Source organism: Peromyscus eremicus, chromosome 2 (assembly GCF_949786415.1).
Source record: "Peromyscus eremicus chromosome 2, PerEre_H2_v1, whole genome shotgun sequence".
In the NCBI taxonomy this organism is placed as follows: domain Eukaryota; kingdom Metazoa; phylum Chordata; class Mammalia; order Rodentia; family Cricetidae; genus Peromyscus; species Peromyscus eremicus.
Window position 1 is genome coordinate 36,773,052 of NC_081417.1, and position 25,085 is coordinate 36,798,136.

A 25,085-nucleotide genomic window follows, 5' to 3' on the forward strand; every position below is an offset into this window, starting at 1 on the left:
AGAGATCCGCCTGCCTCTGCCTCCCGAGTGCTGGGATTAAAGGCGTGCGCCACCACCGCCCGGCACCCCTCCATGCTTTCTTATAAGAAGTAGGTGAGATAACTAAAGTGCCCAGGACAGAGTGGGCAAGTTGTAGAAGGCCATTCCCTTCTTCTTCCCCTTTCCTGGATTATCTTGGAAACAAATCAACATACCCTGGTGCTGCTCTAAGCTCCAGCCTGCAGCTCCATCCCTGAGCACAAATACCATCCAGATATTCTGGATGTTCTGAGAGTCTCAGTCTTCCCAGACTCATGTTCTTCACTAGGGACTAAATTACAGGAACCTGGGAATGTCAAAGGCACTGGATTCACACATTTCTCATGAGCAGAAGACATTTGGTGGTTAGAGTAGGGACCCAGGCACTAGACGACTGTTTTAAACTTGCTTCAGAGCTGGCTACACAGTATCTGAAGCCCCACTCCAGTTATAAAACACAGCCAAGCACATCTGCCATCTTGGAACCCTGCAGGGATGTTTGGTGGATTTGCTAATTGCTTGAGAGTCCTGGGATGAAAGGCGCCATAAATTTAAATCACTAATATGAGAAGACACACCAGGAGCAGGTGCCCTCTGAAGCCCCCTCTCTAGCCCAGTCCCCCTCCTCATCGAAAGCAAACACCCTTGGATAGCAGAGGGATCCTCTGTGAATAGGGATCCTCAGACGCCTGTGTGTGCTGGAGCTAGCATATGCACAATCAATAATTTCATCCATAAATAACGAGAATTAAGTGCCCATGGGGCTTGCTTCGAAAAAGCAAATGACAGAGTATTTCCTGATCCCATTGGGAAAGATTAAAAGAGAGTCAAGAGAATATTTATCTGCAATCCCTTAAAACTTAGGGAACAGATTATCTATAGGCCTGAAAATAATTTCCAATAAACCTTTTTGATGACACCTTCTTATGAATAAATCTAAATGATTTTTGGGGTGGGGGATCCATACCCTACTTTTTACCATGCAAGCTTGCCATGTACAACCTACTTCCTTCTGTGAAGAAACTCTGAGAAAACTGGGAAGCGAAATCCAGTGCTGGAGAATAAGGGCTTTGAGGATAATGGTCCCAGGAGGTCTTTCCTCTTAGTCCTTGCTCACAGTGAGATACTCAGATCCGTCTGTCCGTCTGTCCGTCCGTCCCACCCCCCCACTCCCCCACCCCCCCATCCCCTGCCACACGCAAAGAGTCCAGTTTTCAAAACCCCAGCTAACCATGAGCCTCCTTTTGCTGTGTGCGGGCTCAGGGTCGGTAGCTGGTGCAGTAAAGATGGCTTCCTTTCCTGGAAGGAATGGTCAATGTTTGATGACTGTGACTTCCGCTAAAGTTACTGCTGGAGTCCCATTAATTCCGTATGAGTGAATAAATGAATCAGGAAGGTCCACAAGGCTGGCTTATTAATTCACTCAAGAAGTCATTTGGCTCATCTGCTGGGTCTGAGGCTCTGGAGTAGGCACTGAGCACTTCAGAACAACACTTAGTAATTTCCCCTGAACCATCAGCAGGCATTATCCACATCTAAGCAACCCCCCAAGTTCTTCACGATCCTCTGAGATTTGTGAATGGAATGAAACCTCATTCATGGCGTGTTACCTTGGACTGCTTCACCTGCTGGGGGCCTTTGCGGGAACATTTTCCTATTACATCCACTGAGAATACTGGATGTTCTAGAAGGGATTTCCCACTGGGATAGTCTCTGGAGTAAAAGTACTTCTTACTCTGGTGTTAATGTGGATTGTCTTCTTTAAAATTTGAGTGTTTTGATACCTAATTCAGTTGCTAAGAGGAACTCAGTGCCTTTCCCAGGAGTGGATGTTGCCTGTGGAGCAGGTTGTTAGAAAGTGAGGCCACCCTTGTGTTTGTCTGTCCGCTGAGGGCACTTAACCTGTCCTTTCACTCTTTGCCATTCTGTGGTAGAGAGTAAAAGCTTTGCTGGAAGCTGCCAGCATGCTCTTGTGCTTCCAACCCCCTGAACTGCAAGATCCTTGGACATCTTTCTTCAACAAGTTACCCTGTCTCGTGGGCTCTGTCATAGCGACAGAGCAGGGACCACGGCATAGATGAGAGAAGGTAGACTCTTCCTTTTTGAGTCTCCTGGAACTTCGCAGACATCGTTCCACCCTGTGCAGTTGCCCTCAGCTAAGACTGTGGAAGAGGAAACAGCATCCATTACCTGTTCTGTAGCCAGTGTTGTTGAGATACACGGCAAAGGTCCGTGGCTCGTGCATTGCCTGCCAGGAGGGAGAAGAGCAGTTCTCATTGTTGGTGTAGACGTTGTGGTTGTGCACATACTTCCCCGTGAGCATGGATGACCGAGACGGGCAGCACATGGGTGTGGTCACAAAGGCGTTGGTGAAGGTGGCCCCGCCGTGTTCCATGATCTTTCTCGTTTTGTTCATGACTTGCAGAGAACCTGAAAGGCACAGTTCTGACACTGGTTAGCGAAGTGAAGTGCATCTTGAGGGTGCTCACTTCCACCCTGTAGCTCAAGCGTCTCTGTTCCCTCTGCTTAATAGTGTCCCTTCCCTTGTGTGAAGGAGTCTATAATCTGGTCAGGTCTCATTTCTAGAACAAAATAGACCCTTTTGGGATCTGAAACATCTCAGACATTCTGTAGAATAATCATCCCGTTCCAGTCTCTCTCCTCTTTAACCACAGAGGGAAAAGCATGCAGGCTAATCACGTAATTAAAGCCAGACTTTTAGATATGAGGAAGATTCCGATGTCAGGAGCTTTTGAAGATCATTAGAGAACAATGGCTTGTTACAGCACATCAAAACCCTGGCAAAACACAGGGAAGGTCTAGTAATACCAGAGTTTAGCAGATACAGCATTTTCGTTTTAATCCTATGGCAGAAGAAAAAAAAAAACAGAACAAACCCCCTACTAAGCAAAAGATCCTCCAAAATATATGTAATCAGAGATGGAGGAGTGTAAGGGGGAGAGGGAGAGGAGGGGAGGAGGAGGTGTCGTCAAAGTAACTTGGCATCCTTTAGCAAGCTAATCAATCTCTGCCTGTGTTTCTATCTGGATAAGACTATGGTCTTGTGCCTTGGCCAGTTCACACATCATTTTTAAGGTTAAGTTGTCCTCTTGATCAAAAACATGTGCACAATTGTAAAATAGTCTATTATAACTTTAAGAATGATACGGTAAGACAAGATTTCTAAAGAAGGAAAAAAAAATCTGTCTTAATCAGTTTATTGCATCTGAAACAGGTCTAGTCCCTGCAGAAGGACACAGGCCAAATTCAATAGTCTTTTCAGGACATCTCAAGAAAGGTTCCGCAGGGTGCTATGGCCAAGCCCATTGCATTTGAATCACAGAGTCTCAGTTTTCTAACAGGCTCCACTCCATCCATCCTAGGAAAAGGAGGAAAGTCTATGATTTCCAACAAGGAAGAAAAATGGAGTCTCACAGAGGCAAATAAAGAGAAGCTGTAGTTAGCCCGAGTCCTTCACCTTAGCATTTTCTGTTCACATGATGCATAGGGCATAGAGGGGGAGCGGGGCTTCTAACTGGGTCTCACTAGAACTTGAATATGCCTTTGTGGGGGGTGCTGCTGACTGCTCCTTCCCTCTGGTTATCTTCCGATGATCAAGCACTCTTTTGTAATCAGTCCATGACATACAGTGCACACCCACTTTGTGCTGAACATTTTAGCAGCCTCAGCTCTCTACACTGACTCCCCTGTAGCATGGGGGTGGGAAAGAAAGGAAAATTCTCTGCCTCTGGTGTCCAGTACATACTCTACGGAAGAGAACTGACAGGTAGAGTTTCTTGTCAGTATTTACAAAGCTCTCCCCTTCCCCCGCCACACACATACTAATGTGAACATAGCAGTAGCAAGAATGGAAGTGGTGGCACACACCTTTAATCCCAGCACTCAGGAGGCAGAGCCAGGTGGATCTCTGTGAGTTCGAGGCCAGTCTGGTCTACAGAGTGAGATCCAGGACAGGCACCAAAACTACACAGAGAAACCTTGTCTCGAAAAAACCAAAAAAAAAAAAAAAAAAAAAAAAAAAAGAACGTAAGTCAAGAGGAGATTGGAGTGAATGCTTAATACGAGACCTGAGATGAGGTATGGCAGGAAAGGAGGAAGGAACTATCAGGTGGGGAGGGCACAGTGCATTGTTGGGGACAAAGGAAGGATAGCATGGGTGACGTTCTCTGGTGACTGGAAGACCAGTAGAGCTCTGTGAATGTCTCACTGATTTCCTGGCATGGAAAGGAATCTGGAGTGTTTTCTTAATGAAATGTGACCTGAGAAGCAGTGTAAACAGCTTGGATCTGATCAGAGCCGCGAAATAAAGGCAGAGTAGGGTCTGATGTGCAAAGGGCATGGTGAGCAAAGTTTTGAAGACGTTGTTGCAGGAGTGATGGTGTGTGGGTGGAAGCCAAAGGCTGCTGAAGCCATCCTGCCCTGCTGTGATAAGGACACCCTATTCCCTTGACAGACAGGATCCAAGAAGCAGATTGAAGGCAAGCTGTAATTCACGGCAGAGGGCTGACTAACGGCACAGATTTTCAGCACAAGAAGAAATCTGGAAAGGGAATGGTTTCATTGATGGTGAAGAAGTAACTGAAAAGAATGTGCCTCACAAAAGATCAAAGAGAAACGCATTTCAGAAGGGTTGCGTTTTACATTTGTGTTGGGTGATCGTAGAGAGGAAATATCCCAAACATGAACTGATGAATAGAGATGAGGAAGTTGAAAGGCTTCTGAAGGTGTCCACCAGCCTCCTCTTTAGGTCTATTTGTGTTTATTCACAGGAGCATCTTGACTTTTGGGAAAAAACAGCAAACACTGCCTAATAGTTTATTCTAAAGAACCAGCTCTTGGAGTTTCCTTTACGGGCCTTTGTTAAATTCAAATAAAAGGAATGCAGCTGGAGGCCATCATCCAAGGTCCTGCATCCCCAGTGGCCACCTCCTGCTTCCAGACGCATTTGGACTGCAAATGTGGGTTGGAGGTGGGAATCCGACTGAAAGTCAAAATAACACAAAAACTGAGGTTAAATTTTCATTAGCCTGGTTCGTAGTGACAGGAATTGCTCAGCCAGGACCCTCTCTCTTCTCATCCCCACTCTCACCTTGTTGTTAATATCTGAGCTAACTGTGTTGTGATCCTAACCAATTCCTCAAAAACAGACGAACAAACAACACCCAGATGTTGGCCCAGATTGGCCCGAGCAGCTCCCAGAACCTCTTTGGGTTTGTATTTCTCATCTATAAAGGGGAGCGCTTCTCACTCGTTCCCAGGGCTGTCAAGAAGCGAATCTCCTGATGCTATGATGAGCTCCCTTGATGCAGGAATGTTGTTGCTAGGGCTGCACAGTTGGCACTCCATATCTGTGGTTCCCCATTGGGGCTTTCAAACCAACTGCAGATTGAAAGCACTCAAAAATATTAAAAGGATCCAAAAAATTCAGTAGACAAAAGAAAATGTCCTGAACATCTGAAGATACTTTTTTGGGGGGTCATCATTATTCAAACTAAATATAGCACAAATATAAACAAAGTATTTACATGGTATGGGGGATTATGAATACTCCAGAGTAAAGGGCAGAATATGTGTTCCATTTTATATGTGGGATTTGAGTATCCCATATGCTTGATATTGTTGGAGTCCTATATTAGTTATTTTTCTGTTGCTGAGATACAACGACATGACCAAGGCAATTCATAGAAGAGTTTATTTAGTCTTATGGTTCCAGGGGGCTTAGAGTCTAGCATGGTGGAGAAGCCACAGGCATGGCAGCTGGAACAGGATACTGAGGGCTCATATCCAGTCTCCTATGGATATCCATTGCCCTCTGCTCACCTCAGCCCAAGCACATGCTTGTCAATGTCAGAGTATTTTTGATTAAGTAACATTCATACTAAATATTTAGGTTGTCTATTTAATGCAGTACAATTTCTCATGCTAAGCATTATCACTTCTTTGGCAAAGAATGGGCTATTCAATGATAATATTTCCCATATTAAACATGAATGTATTGGTATTTTAATCTAAAATACAAGAAAAAATCATAAAGCAGTATACTTTTCTGCCAAAACTCTTCAGTGTTGGGGGTGGGCACAAGATGTTTTCATCTCAAACTGAGAGGGAAAAACAAGCTGGGGAAGGAGGGAAAGAAGAAAGATAACAAATCTGTCTGGAAAGTTTCCAGCTCACTAAAACTCATGACTCCCTTCCCCCACCCAAGAAAAGCAAAAGGCCCTTAGGTGCTGAGACCTGTGGGGACGGAAGGCATGTCTGCACGGCTTCACAGACACAGCTCACAAGCGAAGATGCGGATGTGAGACACTCACCTGGCCTTCGTCTCTTCAAATGTCACACTCACTAGAGACGTAGGTTTAAGAACGCTTTTCTGACTGTTCAACACAGCAATGTAGCGGCAGGCTCTGGGTACGGGTGTTGGGAGGCAAGAGGGGAGCTGGCTGTCCTGGGGAGTCACACCCCACCAAAGGGGGTGGCTGAAATGCCTCCTGGGAGGTGGGGGCGCTAGCCTATGGCTGTCTCTGGGAAACACAATTCTCACTCTTCAGAATTTTTTAAAAAGTCAAGAAGACAAAGAAGAAGATGAAGACGAAGAAGAAGAAAGAAGAAAGAAGGAGGAAGAGGAGGAGGAGGAGAAGGAAGAGGAGGAGGAGGAGGAGGAGGGGGAGGAAAGATGACAACCAGTATTTTAAAGTCTTGGTCTTTTATCAAGACAGCATCTGACTATGTAGCCTTGGCTAGCCTGAGACTTACATAGTCTAGGCTGGCCTCAAGTTAACAGAAATCCACCTTGCCTCTGCCTCCTGAATGCTGGAATTAAACTCATGTGCCACTATACCTGTCTTTTTCTTTCTTTTTTTTTTCTTTTTTTTTTTTAAATTGCAATGAGCAAATAACACACCCCTATAGGCTAACCCCACAGTGCTCTGCTCTAAATAGGCAAAGTATCTCCACATGCTTACAGCTTAATTCCACTTGTGATGTAGGGAAGAGAACCAGCAGGACAGGGTCACTGCAAGTCCAATGCCATGCTGAGTCAAAGCATGATCCAATCCACAGTGTTTTGTTTCTCAAAATGGAACCATTTGGAAGAGAATGAGCATCTATTCTCCATCTTGTTAATTCTAGTTGAAGAAAGTTAAGAGTTTCTCAAGTATTTCAAAATTTCTTTCTTTTGATGTGTAAAATATTTGAAAAGTGTGGGCAAGAGCAGGACAAATCACACATCTATTAAATCTAACAAAGCCACAGTCCCCCATACACACACACACACACACACACACACACACACACACACACACATGGACTCACACAGAAACACACATACATATACACAGACACATACACACACAGACACACACATACACACACACACAGACACACACATGGACTCACACAGAAACACACATACATATACACAGACACATACACACACAGACACACACATACACACACACAGAGACACACACATGGACTCACACAGAAACACACATACATATACACAGACACATACACACACAGACACACACATAGACACACACAGGCAGACAGGCAGACAGACAGACACATACACACATGGACTCACACACAGAAACACACACATATATACACAGACACACACACATGGACACACATACGCATATACACAGACACAAACACACATAGTCACATACACAGACAGACACAGACACACACACACACACACACACACACACACACACACACACACACACCCTACTGCTCGAGTAAAAAGAAAACATGAACGTTGTGAACGCTCTCGGTGACTTCTCTCCCCAGAAGTAGCCATTAGCCTGAACTTCGCGTTGATCATTTCTGTGCTTTCAGAACGGTACAGAAGGGTGTGTTGACAGCGACAGCAGGAAGAGACGGGAGGGACAGAGTAACCAGAATCCATTGTATGAATCTCAGATAACAGACAATTTGTCAGTTAAAAAATTGTTTTTCTAAAAGTCTTTTACTCCTTCTCCTATGCACCTGTATCGTTAGAAGTCATGGCCAAATCAGGGGTTTCCGAATTTTGGAAGAAGCAGGTGTCAGTCAGACGATGCTGAGTTGAGTCGTGACTTCTCTCCACAGTCGTTTCCTCCTGGGATGCTGATCTCTGTCCATCCCGCCCACTTGGGTGGGATGACACGATTCATTCACAGTCGTGTAGACGGGTGTTCTCTGGCACCACATGTAAGGGTCCAGCAGTTTCATTAATGAGTTCCTTGTGTGTCTTCTGCGCTTTACAGAGTACTAGTTTATTTATTTGCCCTGATAGTTGAGGACAAACTGAATGCGTGCCTTGCGCTCCCAGCTTCGTTTTTAAACTGTAATCAGAGCCCTGCTCAGTCGTTGTCTTTCCAGACAGGCTCGGAATGGTTTCATTCTTTCCAAATAAGAAAAATGTTTTATTAAAAGTGTCATAATTTTTCTTAAAAGTGTTTTCTAAGTGTGTAACAGCTTTCTGGAGGTGCAGCAGCCAACTACTTGGAGCCTCCAGGAGAAAAAGTTTTCCCAAAGCAATCGCCTCTCAGAGCACTTGACATACTCACACGGAAAAGAAAGTATAAACTATAAACTGCAACTCGTCCACATCACGACGAGATGCTGCCTTGCACACTGGACAAACAAATACAAGGACAGACAAACAGAAACATGACATGCGTCGACAAGGATCTGGAGGAATTTTACTCTGGTACACAGCTGGAAGGAATGTAAAATGGTGCAGTTGCTATGGAGAACACTGTTATTTCCCACAACATTAAAAATGAAATTAAATTATGATTCAGCAATGGATCCCACTCCCCGGTAGGACTTCTCCTTTGCAAAGGAATTAAAGGCTAGGTCTTAAACATGCTTACACACGTGTGTTTGTAGCCGTAATATTCACTTGCACTAAAAGAAGGAAACAGCTCATATTCCCAACAGTAAGCATACAGCTAAAACAAGTGTGATTCATGTGGTATAATTGGATGGAATATTATACAGCCCTAGAAAGGAAGTTCTCACACATGCTACAGCATGGATGGACCAGAGGATGCTAAGCTGTGTGAATTGAAGGCAGTCACAAAATTTCAGATATATGATTCTATTCATAAGCTATCTAGAGGAGGAAAATTTGGAGACACAAAGTATAATGGTGGCTGCCAGGGTTGAGAGGAAGATCAAACAGGGTGTCGTTCCGTGGTGGAGCATTCCAGTTTGGGTTGTGAAAAGTGTTCTGGGGATTTCTTTCACAGCAATATGGGTGTACTTAACAGACCGAACTGGTTAAAAATGGTGACGGTGTAAAAACAAAGAACAGCTATAATGGTGAGGTTCGGAAGATCTACATGTGTCACCCAGGACCAAGCAGTAACCACCACCAAAGTCACAGCTTCTTTGCTGAGAAGGGTCTCCTTTGAACACCTGATCCATGCGTGGCTGTGCTCCCTAATCACCGGGTACACAGTGGGGAGACAGGACCCCGCTTCTGAGTCTGTGTGTCTCTCCCCAGAGCACTACTGGGAATCGACAGGTTGGTTTTCAGAGGTCTTAGTGAACGTCCATTTATGGGACAACAGATGGAAGGTGGTGGCTCAGCCTGCAGCTGTGACAACCTAAGAGAGGTCCCAGTTTCAGCGTCTACTGGCCACAACTTCTCTAAACCAGCTGTTTTGCTGTGCAGAAACTAGGGGAGTGAGAGCAGTGCCTTTCAAGGATTTCTGGGAAAACTAAATGGGTGAATGCTGGGCATGTCAACTGGCTAGGGAAATGAAGAAAGGGGGTGAGGGCAAGTCCAAAGTTGCAGGTCACACCTGGACCTTGACTGGGTCGGGTTTACCACTGTATCTTTTTTTTTTTTTTTTTAAGATATACTGAATAAGCCGGGCGGTAGTGGTGCACACCTTTAATCCCAGCACTCGGGAGGCAGAGCCAGGTGGATCTCTGTGAGTTCAAGGCCAGCCTGGTCTACAGAGTGAGAGCCAGGACAGGCACCAAAACTACACAGAGAAACCCTGTCTTGAAAAACCAAAAAAAAAAAAGATATACTACATGCCAGAAGAGGGCACCAGATCTCATTGTGAGCCACCATGTAGTTGCTGGGAATTGAACTCAGGACCTCTGGAAGAACAGCTAGTGCTCTTAAGCTCTGAGTCATCTCTCCAGACCCGCCACTGTATTATTTTTTTTTAACCCAGGAGAATTCAGTACTCAGCAATTTCTCTGTAAATATTCACTAGAGAACTATTGTAGGACAAAGCAGAAAACTTGAATTTGATTTTAAAATAAGAGTAGCAGATAATTCTTTCTTAATTTATTTTTAAGCCAGGACTGTAGTGTTGAAGAGAAAGGACATGATGGACACCTTCATTCCTTTCTGGGAGTTAGGTTATCTATGTCAGAACCGATGTGTATCTATCCAAAGTTTGCTGAACACCTGCTATAGTCTAGACTGTAGATAAAGAAAACAGCCCTCACCTCTGGGTGTGTGGGAGGGACAGGCTTAGAAAGGTATCCTGGAGACATGGCGAAGGGTGTGCAAAGGGAAACATCCTCTGATGGGCGGGGTGGTGGTGGTTTGGGGTGGAACCTCAAACTCAAGTGTGGGGCACCTGAGCTGCTCATGAACAAGTAGTGTTTCACCAGGTAGGTATAGGGGAGAAGTAGAGGCAGTAAGACTCAGCAAAACAGGGAATGGGAGAAGGGGATGGGGACCAACACATGCTTCAATAAGCAAAAGTTGCTTCTTGATGCACTGAGGGAGGCGTTAGGGGAATGGAAGAACCCTTGAGAGTCACTGGGGCTGGGAGGCCTCAGCTAACCTGCTTACAGAGAAAACAGGAAGAATGTCTGTCACTCAAGGGTTTTAACCAAAGAGTGTCTGGATATGATAGTTCAAAGGTAACTCTAGCCATGGGATGTAGACTGAGCATGAAGGGTCCGAGAAACTGGAGAAACAAGGAGGGAGGGTCTAGAGATCTCAGGTGCATGAGGGATGTGAGACGTGTGTGAAGGAAGATGAAGTCAGGGACGAGTCCTACACTTTCTTGCCCTGTAAGTGAATGAAGACATTTAAATACCCACAGGCATTTCATGGTAAAAAAAAAAAAAAAAAAAAAAAAAAAAAAAAAAAAAAAACCCTGAAAATCAATATACCTTTTCCTTTTTGTTAAATGTGAAATGAGAGAGCAGACTCAGTGACGGTTACCCCTACTGGCCTTTGGTACACCAGCTCCCAGTTGAAACCCAGCAATTAACTTGGTTGTGATTTCATGGTCTGATCCTCAAGACCAAACCTTGGGAGTTCTCCCTCAAATCCTCCCCAGGTTCAAGTTGAACAGCACAGGTATGTGCATTTGATCAATGCCCTGGGGCAAGGAATGGGGCTACAGGAGGGATAATGGGGAGTGGAGATGACAGCCTGTAGAAAAAACTTTGCATCTGTTTTCAGGAATTCTGGAAGATCCTGGCTAAGAGCTTACAGATAAGACTCCAGGGCTAGGCTGTTAAGAAAGCAAGAGGTCAGAGATGAGCCAACACCACTAAACCCGAGCACACTTCATTTGAGTGCTCTTGAATGAACTCAGGAGAGACACTTCCAAAAGCACAAACCCAGGCATGGTGAGTTCCCACAAGGATACACAGCACACTGTTAAGTTTCAACTATGTATATTAGGTCCAGGCATGGTGGTATACACCTTTAATTCCAGCACCCAGAAGGCAGGGGTAGGCAGATCTCTGTGAGTTTGAGGCCAGCCTGGTCAACATAAGGAGTCCCAGGCCAGCTGGAACTATACCTTGAGATCATCTCAAAAGAAAGAAAGAAAATTCTTTTTATATCAATCTTTTATACACATTCAGAGAAAGCCACACTCTCATGAACTTTGACACACTTTACTCCTATTTCATAAATTAACTTTTTTCCCCACCTTTTTCTCTTTTCTTTTTTGATACAGGGTCTTATGCTTCTTGGGCTGGCTCCAACTTACTATGTTGTTAATTAAGAATGACCTTGAACTCTTGATTCTCCCAAACTCTACTTTCCAAGCACTAAGATTATAGGAGTGAGCTACCATGCTGTGGGTCCTGCGTTTATAAAGTAAAAGATCAAGCCCTTGACCTCTGTGGTTTCCCAGGCTTACCCTCATCCTCCATCTTCTCCTGGATCCTTTTTACAAAATCTGTTTTAAAATTGTAATAGCAGAAAAGTAACTTTGAAACCAATCTAATGGTTTATGGTCAGTACAAGTTCGCTGTGTAAACTAAATGATCGTTAGAGACAGCCAGCAAAGCATCAATCCCCTCAAGTACCTCTGATACAACCGAGGCTCTGAAAAGCATCTAAATCAGAAAAGATTGACAAGTCAAAGAAAAATCGAGGGTCTCACCCAGCTCCACGTCCTGGTCATCGGTGAGCACAAGAATAATGTTGGGTCGGATGTTCTTCCGTTCCTGCTGTATCCTTCCTCTGAACCTCTGGGACCGCACGGTGGAACCCAAGCTCCCCAGCAACTCTGTGCCCAGAAGAGCCAGCAGCAGAGCCCAGCAAGAATGCTTCATTGTACTTGGTCCAATGTTGCAAAGCTGACAATACGTCTGTCTTCTGAGTTCTGGTGGTTGGGGGGTAGGGCATGGGGGAGGTGTCGAGAGAGAAAGGGAAAAGGGGGGGGAGGATGAAAATGAAATCCAAACCCCAAACACAGTTGTAGCAGAAGGGCTACAAACAAGCCAGAGCTGAAACTCAGGCTGCCAGCACAGGGCTGCTCGGGAGTCAGAAGGAGCAAACCTCACTCGCACAGGGCAGGTTTCTAAGGACTTGATTATTTTGCAAAATCTCCTTTGTCCTTTATTCTCCGTCCAACTTTCCCCGTTTCCATCCACTGCCAAAGTGTCATTTGCAGCACCGAGCTCAAATGTAAAAGCTTTCTGACAAGAGCTAATACCTTGAATTAGGTGTCCTGGTTGAATAATCAATTTCTAGACTCAGAGGTTTTCAGAACATCTGCAGATGGAGTCCTAGAAAGGAGAGAGGGGAAAATGCAAAGGCAGCATCAGTCAAGGGTTTCAAAACAGACTTGTGATGTGAGTTCATGTTTTCAAGTAGCACGTTGCATGTTGACGTTTTTTCCTCCTCCTGCAAAAGGCAGAGAGGGCAGTGCACAGGACTGCTGATCTATGACTCGGAAAGCATCTCCACATCCTAAGTGGCTGGACAGACCGTGGCTAGTGCATCGTCTGTTCTCTTTAAAAATCCCCAACTAGACTAAAGAATGAGAGAAGCCAACCCCTGGGAAAGTGCACCTGCATGTGCAGAGTGGCTGGTGCAGGGCAGCCTAGGGAAGCCTTAATCACCTGCATCTCTTACTATCTACCAAGCAGCATAAAATGCAAAGCTGTCATATATCATCTGCATTATGTCACTCACTGCCCAGGAGAGTCATCTGCCCACAAAGACTTCTTAATGAGTAAGTGGCAGAACCACCTTTTCCAGCCACTGAGAAGCTCCTAACATCGATCACCAGAGGCAAAGCACTTCTTGACAGCAAGGCTGGTCCTTCTTTCTGTTCAGTCCTTGGCTCTCACAGTGGCGCCTTAGATGACAGAGTCCCCTCCAGCCGTCAGTCAGTCACCAGTCTGACTGTTGTCGGGACAGGGTTCAGAGTGGCCAGCACAGGCACTGGCTTTGCTGCTGTGGACCTAAGCCTGCAGAATGAGATGCCTGATTGGCTCTGAGGCTGGAGGTGAGTGGCCGCCCTTCCACATTAGAAAATAAATAAATGAAATCCGGAGGGGAGCAAAGCAGAAATCTTTGCAAAGCTGCGCGGGAGGAGACTTCTGAAAGGGCTGGAAAAAAATGTCCCTCCACTTTGGAACACTAATCTGCAGAAAGCTCATCTCTCAGACTTCTGGAAGGCAGCGAGGGCCTCTTTTATTTCCCTTGCTTCTGTGATGCCACAAAAGAAGCTTTTCATGAAACTAATTAGATAGCAGCCCACTTCATCAGCCACTCCATCCCCACACCTGAGGGTCTGTATTTTGATGTGCAACAATAAGCTGGCATAGGATAAATGAGCAGGACTGCTTAGACACAGGCATCACAGAGCAGGGGAGGGGTTCCTCCCGCACGCCCATGCTCTAAATTCTGGAGGTGGACACGAGGCAGCAAAAGAAGAAAGAATGTGTTCATCCCATCATCCACATTGTTTGTTTTGTGCAAACATATGCACATTCGTGCCCCTGTTATTTTAAAACTTTATAAACTGTTTTGTACACAATTCCAATGTCTCCCACTCTGCAGCCTATAATTACCCTGTGTGTTCATGTGTTTGTGAGTGTGGGGGGTGCTGAATGCTCAACAAGCCATAGATTTTTGAATAAAAACTTAATGCCTGCACTGAGTCTCTCCTAGGTAGCTGATTGTCTGCAGGGCATATGCAAGGCAACTCCAACTGATCCTGTGCTCTGAGAAGTCAATAAGTAGAATTCTTTGCTTCTCCCCCCTTAACTCAGGGTTATTCCAGCAATTGCAGAGCATGCTAACAACCCCAAACCTGCAATTATTTTGCTCTGGCTGCCTGGTTTCTGTGCACTTGCTTTAAATCACTAGAAACCCGATCCGAGCACGACAGAGGAGGGGGGAAGGAAAAGAAGCCAGACAGCAAAGAGCAGCTTTGTGCTCTGAACTACGGTTCAGGCTTAGCTCTTTAATACAGACCTTCCCTACAGGGTTGGCCCTGTAAGCAGCCTGGCTTTTCTCACCTCCCAGAGGCTGCAAGGGTGTGTGAAGAGAGATCGAGCTGGAGTTTGGCTCTTGCTTTGGCGGCAGTGTGACCCACCCTCTGCTAACAGGGGGTGACGTGGAAATAGAGCTCCTGGCAGTGACAGCAGTGAGCACACACGGAACGGAAGACTCCTGACAATTATGATGCTGATAACTTTCTCTGGAACCCGGTCAACATGGCTAGGTATTCTTTTCTTTATCTTGTTTCCTTTACCTTTTCCTTCAGGAAATCGACACTCAGCACCTAGCACAAACTGCCTTTAGAAACCACGCTGTAATAAAGAACAGTGGGGACAAAGCAATGTAGCTCCTACGTAGTACATGACCTTCCTTGAGCTAAAGGTGTGAAATAAATCTACATGGAGATGACTCAGTGGACAAGGGTGCTTGCTACCAACCCCGAGGACCTGAGTTTGATCCCTGGAACCCACGCGGTGAGGGAAGTGACTTGAACAAGTTGTCTGCTGCCCTCCATACTCTCACTATGACACATAGACACTCCCCACCCCAAATAAATAAATGTACAAGAAAGTATTATCTTTAGTTGACTACTAATTGTATAACTGTGTAGGGTATAATGTGAGGCTTTCGCATATGTGTGCATTGTGGAACAATTATATGAAGCTAGCTAATGCATCCATATTATCTTTTTTTAGTGAGAACAGTTGGCTTCAGCAATTTTTGAAATAGACAATAAATTTATTATTGGTATTTCTGACAACTAGCTCAGCTCCATGATGAATCTGCCTGGAGTGGCGGGAGAATGAAGAAAGGTAGAAATGGACCGGAAGGTGGGACTGAGTGATCTGGGTTCTTGACTGGAGAAGCCGCAGCATCCTGGAAGCTCACTGTATATGTTTACAATATACAGATAAACAAGGAGGCAGGGTTTATGGCATATAGCTAGGTCAAGTTGACAGACTTAGCTAATCTCAACTGGAGCCGTCTCTGAAGGGGAACAGTTTTCTGGCCATAAATATCCGGGAGTGAAGAGAGAACACTATGGTGGACATTTTCTGCACACACTATCAACACCCCCACACTCAGGTCCTGGAGCAAAGCTGAACATTTCTTGGAGATTCACCTTGGATCTTTGCCATTCTCCCAAGGGCTTTGGGGCTCTTGACATGGTTGTGCCCATGTCAACAGCACACACTCACTCAGGACTTCCTTTGCATCCTACAAAATCTATTAGATTTGGCTTTGATTTTACATATTTATATAGCCAATTTGTATTTTATTTATTTATTGAAAGATTTTTTTTATGTGAGTGTGTGTGTGTGTGTGTGTGTGTGTGTGTGTGTGTGTGTGTGCATTATGCCTGGAGGCCAGAAGAGGACACTAGAGTCCTTGGAACTAGAGTTACAGGAGGTAGCAAAGCTGCCCAATATGGGTGCTGGAAAACTAACTAGGATCCTCTGGAAAGGCATCAAACACTCCGCTGACCCACATATCCAGTCCCTCCATTTGCATTCTAACGTCAAAACGTTTAGCATTAGTTAGAAGAGTTTGTTTTGGTAACAAATAAGCTGCAAATATCAATGGCTTTCTATAATAAAAGAGTAAGTGCCACTCAAACTACAGGTCCCATGCAGAGGTAGCTGTGCTCTGCCCAGCCAGTCTCTCATAGATGTGTGTGGACCGAGAAGGAAGGAAGGAAGGAAAAAAACCCTAAAGAATCTTGCAGTGCTGTTCACGCTTTCAACCTGGAAGGCACTCAGGACATTTAAAAACCTTTCACTGGCTGTCCCCAGCTAGAGGTGTGGCCCTACCCTTTGCAGGGGCACTGGGAAGTCTGGTGAGGGAGGGACTTTTACTGGGCAAAGCTGCTGTTCCACATATGTATAAGTCTACTAATACTTCACACTTCATCTTTGCGTGTGTGTTTATGTGTGTATACACTGACATGTGCATGCTTAAGATCTGTGTATATGTTTATTTACACACAGACACGTAGCACCTAAAGTAATGAAGAAATGTATTTACACACAGATTCATGATATCAAGTAATGAAAAAATATAATCACTTCTTAAAATTTAAGCATCCTGCAGCACTAAAAACATGCTTTTCAAAGACTGGTGGTAGCTCAGTTGTGGAGTGCATGTTTCACATGCTTTAAGGACCTGAGATCAAACTCTGGTCCCTCCAGAAGAGACAGGCAACATATGATGCTGCAGATTTGGCTTTTCTGAGACAAGGCCTCACTATGTAGCACAGATTGCCTCGAAATGTGCTATATAGCCCAGGTTAGCCTTGACCTTGCGTAACTAATTTCATTCAGTCCCTGGGATTATAGCACATGCCATCACACTCAGCTCAGATTTGGGGGATTTTTAGACATGCTGTATTTTGGTCCGATTCTGTAATGTACATAAATCTAGCCCAATACAAATTTATTTTGTGGCTTTATGATGCTCATGGTACACTTGTTGAAAGAAATACCCATTTTCCAAAGAACTAGACAGCACACCTCTATTTCAAGAGCAGGTCTCCACACACTTATCTCCTAGTCAAACTGTGTGTAGGAGAGAGGAACGCCTGCCTTCACTGTAAGAGATCAAGCTACAGCTGAGTGAATTCTGCTGACCTACTTTCTACAGCATAAAGATCCCCACAGGTGTCTCTGCTCTCCGAGGTTAAAAAGTGGCAGAGTGGAGATTCAAGCTCATTGCTGGGCTCACACTGGGTGGTGACCAAGAAAGAGATCTCAAGCAATGGCTAGCATTTCAAAAGAGGCAGAAGGAATCAAGTCCATAGCCTCATTGGATTTTATCTAGCTCCTAGCCCAGGGCAGATCACGGAAATTAGTTTCATTTCCCCCAACATTCACTATTTATAGAATAACTTAAAAAAAAAATCCAGTGACCATATTAAAGTCAAAGCTTTTGCTCTGAGACGTTTTTTCAAGTAAGCCTAAAATTCAGGTTAGTTGTCTACAGCTAGTTCAAAAAGCCCGCTTCACGACTCAGACCAGGAAATACTATTTTCAGATCTTCTCTCTCATCTCTTCAATGGATCATTCCAAGTCTTTTCACGGCAAGATCCTCGTGCTTGTCACCTTGTGGCTGCGTACTTGCCTCCCAGTGACTAAGAAGCATAGCTGCACATGTGCTGGGCAAAGAGTGCAAGCCTGGCCTGATGTCACGGGACATGCCATCACAGCGGGACAGATGAGCAGTGAGTGGCAGGCCACCAGGAAGATCAAGTCATTAATCTTAGCCGTAAAGCACATCAGGAATGCAAATTGTCTGCCTACTTGTATCGACACCTGCCTGACTTATAGTATCCTCGGCCAACCTTCTTCATCGATCTACCTCAGATCATCGTCTCAACGCAGGGATAGAAATAGATTACTGCCAAAAGGCTCCAGCAGGGCAGGGGTTTACAACCATCACTTTGCTGACATTTACAGGTTCACGGGACCTGCAGTGACTTGAAACTTACCATATGACTGTCTGGGTTTACTGTCTGAGCAGAAGATGGGAACTATTTTAGCAAGTGGAAAGATTTTATTTGTACTATCACCTAAAGTTGTTAACTGTCCTATTGTAAGACAAGTATTCCTGGGCTTTTGGCTGTGATTATGATCTCTGCTCATGGATGTTTGAACAAATTGTCTATTATCCCTGGAGTATTTACAAATAGACGCTTACCGGGGGAGTGGGCCTAACATTCATCCAGATTTCTCAACTCCCCACACCTAGTGGCGCTCCACCTCTAGAATTTATTTTCTCACTAAGGACTCCACTTGGTTTCCAACTTTCATTTTTCAGCACACAACAAGAACAGTGCTTGTCACGCAAAGGAGCTGATGTAATTAAACCAGATGATGTGGCCCACAAGTAAAACCAGCCATTCATGAAAGCTGGTCACCAGGGGCCATTCTGAACAATGCCTATTTCAAAGCTGTCCAAAGCAATCTCTTCTCTCTACCGATTCGGTTCCATGAAGACTTAAGCATGTGTGAGCCACGAAAGGGAGGGATTATTAAAACCTGATGTGATATTGATATTAGAGATTATAATGCATCAGGATTGGACTGATTGTAGTGTCCAAGCTTTCAAAACACAGGGCAGCTTTCAGAGATATTTGAAAGCTTACAGACACACAGAAGGTGAAGCTTTCTTGTTAATAGAGAGGAACAAAACTAAACAAGCCCCCCTGTGATTTAGATTGGGTCTCCAAATACGATTTACATGTAAAAATGAGCAGAAAGCAAAATAGCTTTCACTGATGAGCAGATGAGCACAATTTGGAAAACCAGTAGCTATGAATAGTGAGGAGCTTGAGCCATTAAGAGAAAAGAAAAAGTAAAGTTTGAATCCCAAGCACATAATTCTGCTGGCCCACTACAGTCAAATACTATGAAGCAAATGTGCCAAATAACATCTGACCACTTCAAAATGCTCAGGGTCATCATTAGCCAAAGGGGACCCTTAGCTACAGCATTTTCCAAGGTCCCAGCATTTGTTATCATTTCTAGTTCTGATGGATCTCAGGATGTTTGTTTATGTTTCCTGTGAACCATCTGTTTTTTGATCGTATTTACTCCCAATTAAGGATAAAAGTATACAGGATAGTATTTGGTAAATTTCTGGATGGAAGGTCAAGCTACTGTAAATCAAATCTTCCAAAATCATGGAAGAAAATTTCCATATTTGCCATTATTTTTGTGTTGATCCAAATTCGAAATCTTGGAGAATTTGCATGCTTCCATTGCTAGCTCATTTTCTTGGAGAGTGGAACCAGACAGGAACTCTGAAGATCCAGACTGCAGTCATAATCTAAGTGCTGGCTTTAATTTTTCACTCCCTGGCAGCTAAGCCCTTGACTTCTCTCCAGCTCCTAGGCCGTGAGGAAGCTTGCCTTCCTGGAAGAAACATCTCTAACCATACTTGGCTCCTCGTTTCAGAGCAGGGACACCACAGTGGAGCTGTTCAAGAGATCAACCATTCCACCATAAAACAGGGACCACGAGGTCAAGTGCATAATTCAAGAAGCACAGCAGGGGCTCCTGGCAGTCACCTGGAACTTCAGTTAATTCCTTTAGTTCTACTGATTGCACAGTGAGTCTAGAAAGGCCCGAGGTGATGCTGGTAGTGCTGGTCGACAGCATGGACGTGAGTCTCCAGCACTGCAAGAGCAGATCAAGGCAAGCGCCTCTACAGTTTTTCATGAGGTTGGATTATTTCTAATAAACACTAGTCAAGGTAGTTGGATGATCGCAAGATAGGATACTCCTGATACAACTGGTGATGTCATAACTGACAGGGATGTTTCGGAAGATCACATTTTGCGGAGTTGTTGAGAGGGTGAGCATTTTGGCACTTTCCATCTTCAGAACAAACATAAATGAAATTTCCTACTGGAAAACACTAAATTTGCCCCAGCAAATATCAACTCATCTTTGAAGGGCTTTCAACATGTCTGACATCCCTTCTACAGATTTCCTTTCAGCATGTAAGGAAGACAGTTTTTCAAATACTTGATGTAGGTGGTGTCGTAGTTTGGGTTTCTATTGCTACGTAAAGACACCATGACCATGGCAAGTCTTATAAAGAAAATATTTAATTGGGTAGCTTACAGTTCAAAGGTTTAGTCCATTAGCATCATGATAGGGAATGTGGCAATGCACAGGCAGATGTATTGCCGAGGCTGAGAGTGCTACATCTTGTAGGCAACAGGAAGTTGACTGACAGTCACACCGAGGGAAGCTTGAACAAAAAAGACCTCAAAGCCTGCCCCCAGAGTGACACACTTCCTCCAACAAGGCCACACCTCCTAATAGTGCCACTCCCTTTGGGGGCCATCTTCTTTCACACTACCACAGGTGGACCAACAGAATCTGATGGCGGCCCAAAAATAAGGTAGAAATTGTTTATGTTTGTTAAGTAACTGTTGTACACTGTGATATCTTCGGTTTAAATAGTATTAGAGGTAAGAGGCAGAATGGGTGACTTGTTTGTTAACGCCATTCCCTTCTCAGCTTTCTTCCCCCGCCTTCCTGCCTCTCTCCCTCCTACCCTCCCTCTCCCTTTCTCCTTCTCTTACTTCCTTTTTTTTTTTTTTTTTTTCAAAGATAGCATTTTGCTATGCAGCTCTAGCTAGTCTGGAGCTCACTACATAACCCAGGCTGGCCTCAGCTACTTTCTTGCCTTAGCCTTGAGAACACTGGGATTATTGGAATGAGCCACTGCACAGGTCCCTGTTCAGCTTGCTTGCTTCTTTCTTTCCTTCTTCTCTCTCTCTCTTTTTCTTTTTCTTTTTCTTTCTTTCTTTCTTTCTTTCTTTCTTTCTTTCTTTCTTTCTTTCTTTCTTTCTTAATAATTTACTTATTTTATTTTATTTGCATTGCTGTTTTGCCTGCATGTTTATCTGTAGGAGGATGTTAAATTCTCTGGAACTGGAGTTACAGACAGGTATGAGCTGCCCTGTGGTTGCTGGGAATTGAACCAGGTCCTCTGGAAGAGCAGCCAGTGCTCTTAACTGCTGAGTCATCTCTCCAGCCGCCTATTCAGTTTTCTGATCCTGTCCAATTGTCTCTGCCAATCATTCCTTCTGTACTCCTCCCCTCAACCACACCCTCCTCTGTGAGAGGCTGTCCAATGAATACAGTTGCATTAGAAAACATGCTCTGAAATCAGTTAAACACACCAACTCATGGTGGCATGCAAGGCACCATTAGCGATCTGGGGCACTCTGAGCTGAGTTCTCATCACATTGTGGAAGACTAGGGCAAAGGTGAGGACATACAGAGGGAGCTGAACAGGCACCAAGTCCAACGGCGGAGTCAAGCCAAAGTCAAGCTTGCGAGCTTACAAGCTGCATTGTCTATTCCAACTCCTGTGGCGGCGGCATCTTCTAGAGCCACAGGTTAGATGTGTGACCAGATCCCACTGGAAAAGAAGAAATAATTCGAAGCCTGGATTTTCCTGGTACCCGACTCAGGGAGGAGCTTCCAGCACAACGTGGGTAAGGACTCGGGCTGTGCACAGCCATAGAGTGAACCATGTCTTCTCTCTTTGCCTTCTCTCCCTTGCTCACTGAAGCCCATCCCACATGTGACATCTGTCTCTCCTTCACGCCTCACCTCCACTGCTCCCAGCCTGTCCCTTTGACTTCTAACAGTCCCTTTCTCCTGCTGCCCTTGACTCTCCAGAGTTCCACCACGTCCAGCACGGCCACACTACTCCATCCTTTACCCACAAACATTGTTCACTAATACACCGAGAGCAAGGCCATGCCTTTCACAGTCAGGACTTCAGCCACACACCTATGAGGTAGACATTAGATTCAAGGAACCTCGGGGCTCTTGTCCAAAACTACGTAGGTTAGTGGCAGAAACTGAATAATCCCACGGTAGACTCCTTGAGTCTAACTGTTCGATTTTGTGTTTTCTCTTGACGTGCATCTTTACTTTCAAGATCTTGTGTATCTAAAGATGTGAAATGAGTGGGAAGAGACTTCTGAGTCTGCACCTCAGGTGTTAGAGGTATTTCCAGGCATCTGCACTGGGCTTTTCAGAATCTCTGAAGGACGTGAATCAGGGCATCAGTATGGAAGCCACACACCAACACCAACTCCCACTTCATCTTGCAAACAGAAAGGGACCCCTCTGAGCTCCGTAAAATGAAGCATGGTTGCTGGGAGAGGGTGTGGACTGGCATGGTTAAACATGAATATTCAAGACCACGAGTCACAACTCCATGAATCTGAGGGTGTCCGGTATTTGTATTTAGCGTTATGGAGTCGAGGGACAACTTTCCATGATTAATTAATCCTTGGTGCTGAGGCAGGAGGTGAAATAATTTGTGCATAGTCACGAAGCCAGCCATTCTCAGGCTCTGGTTAGTACAGGAGTGCTTCACTTTCCAGAGACAGAGAGAAGAAAGAACTTGACTTTCCCTTTTGTGTCTGAGATTCTAGTGATACGTCCTCCTCTCTCTACAGTCCCTGAAATTGTCTAAGATGAGGCAGGTGGCTGCCAGCTGTCCTTACCTCATACCCTAATGACATCATCTTCAATATCTCGAGTCCATGGAAATTCTGTCCATTGACATTCTCCTTTCAACAGTTTCCCTGTAGGACTTGTTCCTCCAACCCAAGCAGGGACACCCATGGGAGCCCTCCTGAGGCTTGGCTTCCTGTTGCAGGGTGGAGGCGGCTCAATCTAGTTAGGATATTATACTTGGCTGTTTGCATCTGTTTTTCCACCATCTCTAGTGAAAATTTTACCGAGGCTGTTTTCAGTAAAGCCTCAGTTGTCTATCACAGCAGGGGGAAGGAGGAGCTTCATACACACAAGTTCCCAGGATTCCTTCTGTTCCCACTTTAAAGGGTCCAACTCAGAACAAACTAAAAGGAACCATTTTCAGAGAGGAACCGTTTTTTCAAGCAGAATTTGTGGGACAAAGAATGACTCCTTACTTAGTTCCATGGAGACTGTCAGGAGTAGTAACTACCCTAGTTCAGGACGCCTCACTTCTATCATATCCTCTCACTGAGTGACTCAAGAGGAGGCGGCAGACTGCAGGTGAAAAGTGCCTTTCTCACAGTGCTGCTGTGACAAGAGCCCCATAGAAACTGGAAATGCTGCTACGGGGTATCTGCTGGGCTATGCATCCAACACTCCTGCTCACCTGCCATTGGTCCGGCATTCAAGATGGTTGGGGAGAAATTCTGTTTCCCTGGGTGGGAACATTGTTCAGGTGGAGGAGGATCAGGGCTAATTGTAGACGCTGATATACTTGACCATGCCTCCTTTAAATTAATTATGTATTTCCCAGTCTTCACGGAACACTGCAGATGGTATCACTACTTTGTGGATCTAGTCGTCTTTGTTAGCATCATTTCTGGAATAATTCAAGCTTTCCTTAAGGGCACTAGGAAATAGATGCCAAGCGAAGACACCGAATCAACTGAAATCCTTTCTAGAGTCTTCCCGTGGCATTGTCTTGTCTGCTTTGCTGTCTATGATCACGTCTTCTTATTGTTAGTATATTTGCCTGTCATCATTGCCCTCTACTTCCCTTCCAACATGCTTGAGAGATACAGAAAGATAACAGGCATCATGAGACCTGTGCTTCAAGCCAGGAAAAGACATGGACAGCTCTCTCAAGCACGGCCTGTTGGAAGGTTAACAGCACGATGTCAGGAGAGATGTTTGGACCCTTCATGGGTTTTCCAGACTCCTCTATAGTTTTCCTCATGTTCGCCTACTTTTTTACTAGCCTATTGAAAGTGTTAAATACATGAAGTTAGGAAAGATGCTTGGATTCCTACATTTCATGAAGTTAGGAAAGACTCTTGGATTCCTACATTCCTGCATCGAAATTTTCCACGTTTAGCAGAAGCCCCCACCCCAGACATCGGGCTAAGCAGTCCCACTACCTGCTATTTCTTGTTCAATTCCATTTATTCTAATTCCCATAAACATTTTAATTGAGCAACTGTTGGTTGAACACCTGTGTGAGGCACTTCATTAGGCACTAGGGAGATAATGGGTGATTGAGAAAAGTGCTTCCTTTGAGTGGATACTTACGGACAACACTGGGTATAACACACTTTCAAAGTGTGCAGGTGGCTGCTTCCATCCTGATGGGTGGGCAGGCTCACACTTTGAGCAGGAGCAAGGTGCCCTTGAATCGTCCATGACTTGATCCAGGTTAATAGCTCTCTGAACACCACAGTGGAGACTGGCATCTATCTTTTAAAGCTAAAAACCATACTTGCCCGTCAAGTCAGATGAGAGTTCGGTATGGTTCCTGGGCAACTATGTCTTAGCACTCCACTGTACTGTCCCTCCAGCTGGCTTCCGAAAGCCCAACTTCATGTTGATGACAACTGAGCAGATTTGTGAAATGCTGAGTGATTCCTTATACCTTATACTCCGATGCAACATACATTTATTCTTGACACAGAGAAAACAACTTTCATGTTCACAACGCATCACAGGTCCTTGACATAGTTAATCAACTTTATTCTTTCAACTCAGCTGGGGAGGAAAGTATTATTATTCCCCCCCCCCCCCCCCGCTCTCCCCCTCCCTCTCCCTTGTCGGAGACAGAGAGAGCTGACTTGGGGGCTGGTGGCTATTTCTCTGACCCATTAGGTTCTTTTCATTTTAGGATGCTATTGTAAATAATTACTAACACAATCATCCAAGCATGGAGGTTGAAAAATGCACAACCTAATCTCATACGAGGCAAATAATGAAAGCAAAGAGACGATATGCTTTGCCCTAGTTTCCAATCTTTCCATTGGCACTGTTGACTG

The 25,085-nt window shown here is 44.8% G+C and overlaps 1 protein-coding gene across 2 annotated transcripts in view; it reads right to left on the reverse strand.

The window, feature by feature from the left end:
* Sulf1 (sulfatase 1) overlaps positions 1-25,085 on the reverse strand; it is a 162,511-nt gene that overhangs the window by 66,044 nt on the left and 71,382 nt on the right. For both annotated transcript variants that reach the window (XM_059254000.1, XM_059254002.1), the window contains exons 3-5: positions 12,972-13,044; positions 12,417-12,638; positions 2,209-2,448 (exon numbers count right to left, since the gene is read on the reverse strand). In XM_059254000.1, coding sequence (XP_059109983.1) covers positions 2,209-2,448; positions 12,417-12,588 — 412 coding nt within the window. In that variant the 5' untranslated portion in view covers positions 12,589-12,638; positions 12,972-13,044. The remainder of the gene's footprint in view (positions 1-2,208; positions 2,449-12,416; positions 12,639-12,971; positions 13,045-25,085) is intronic.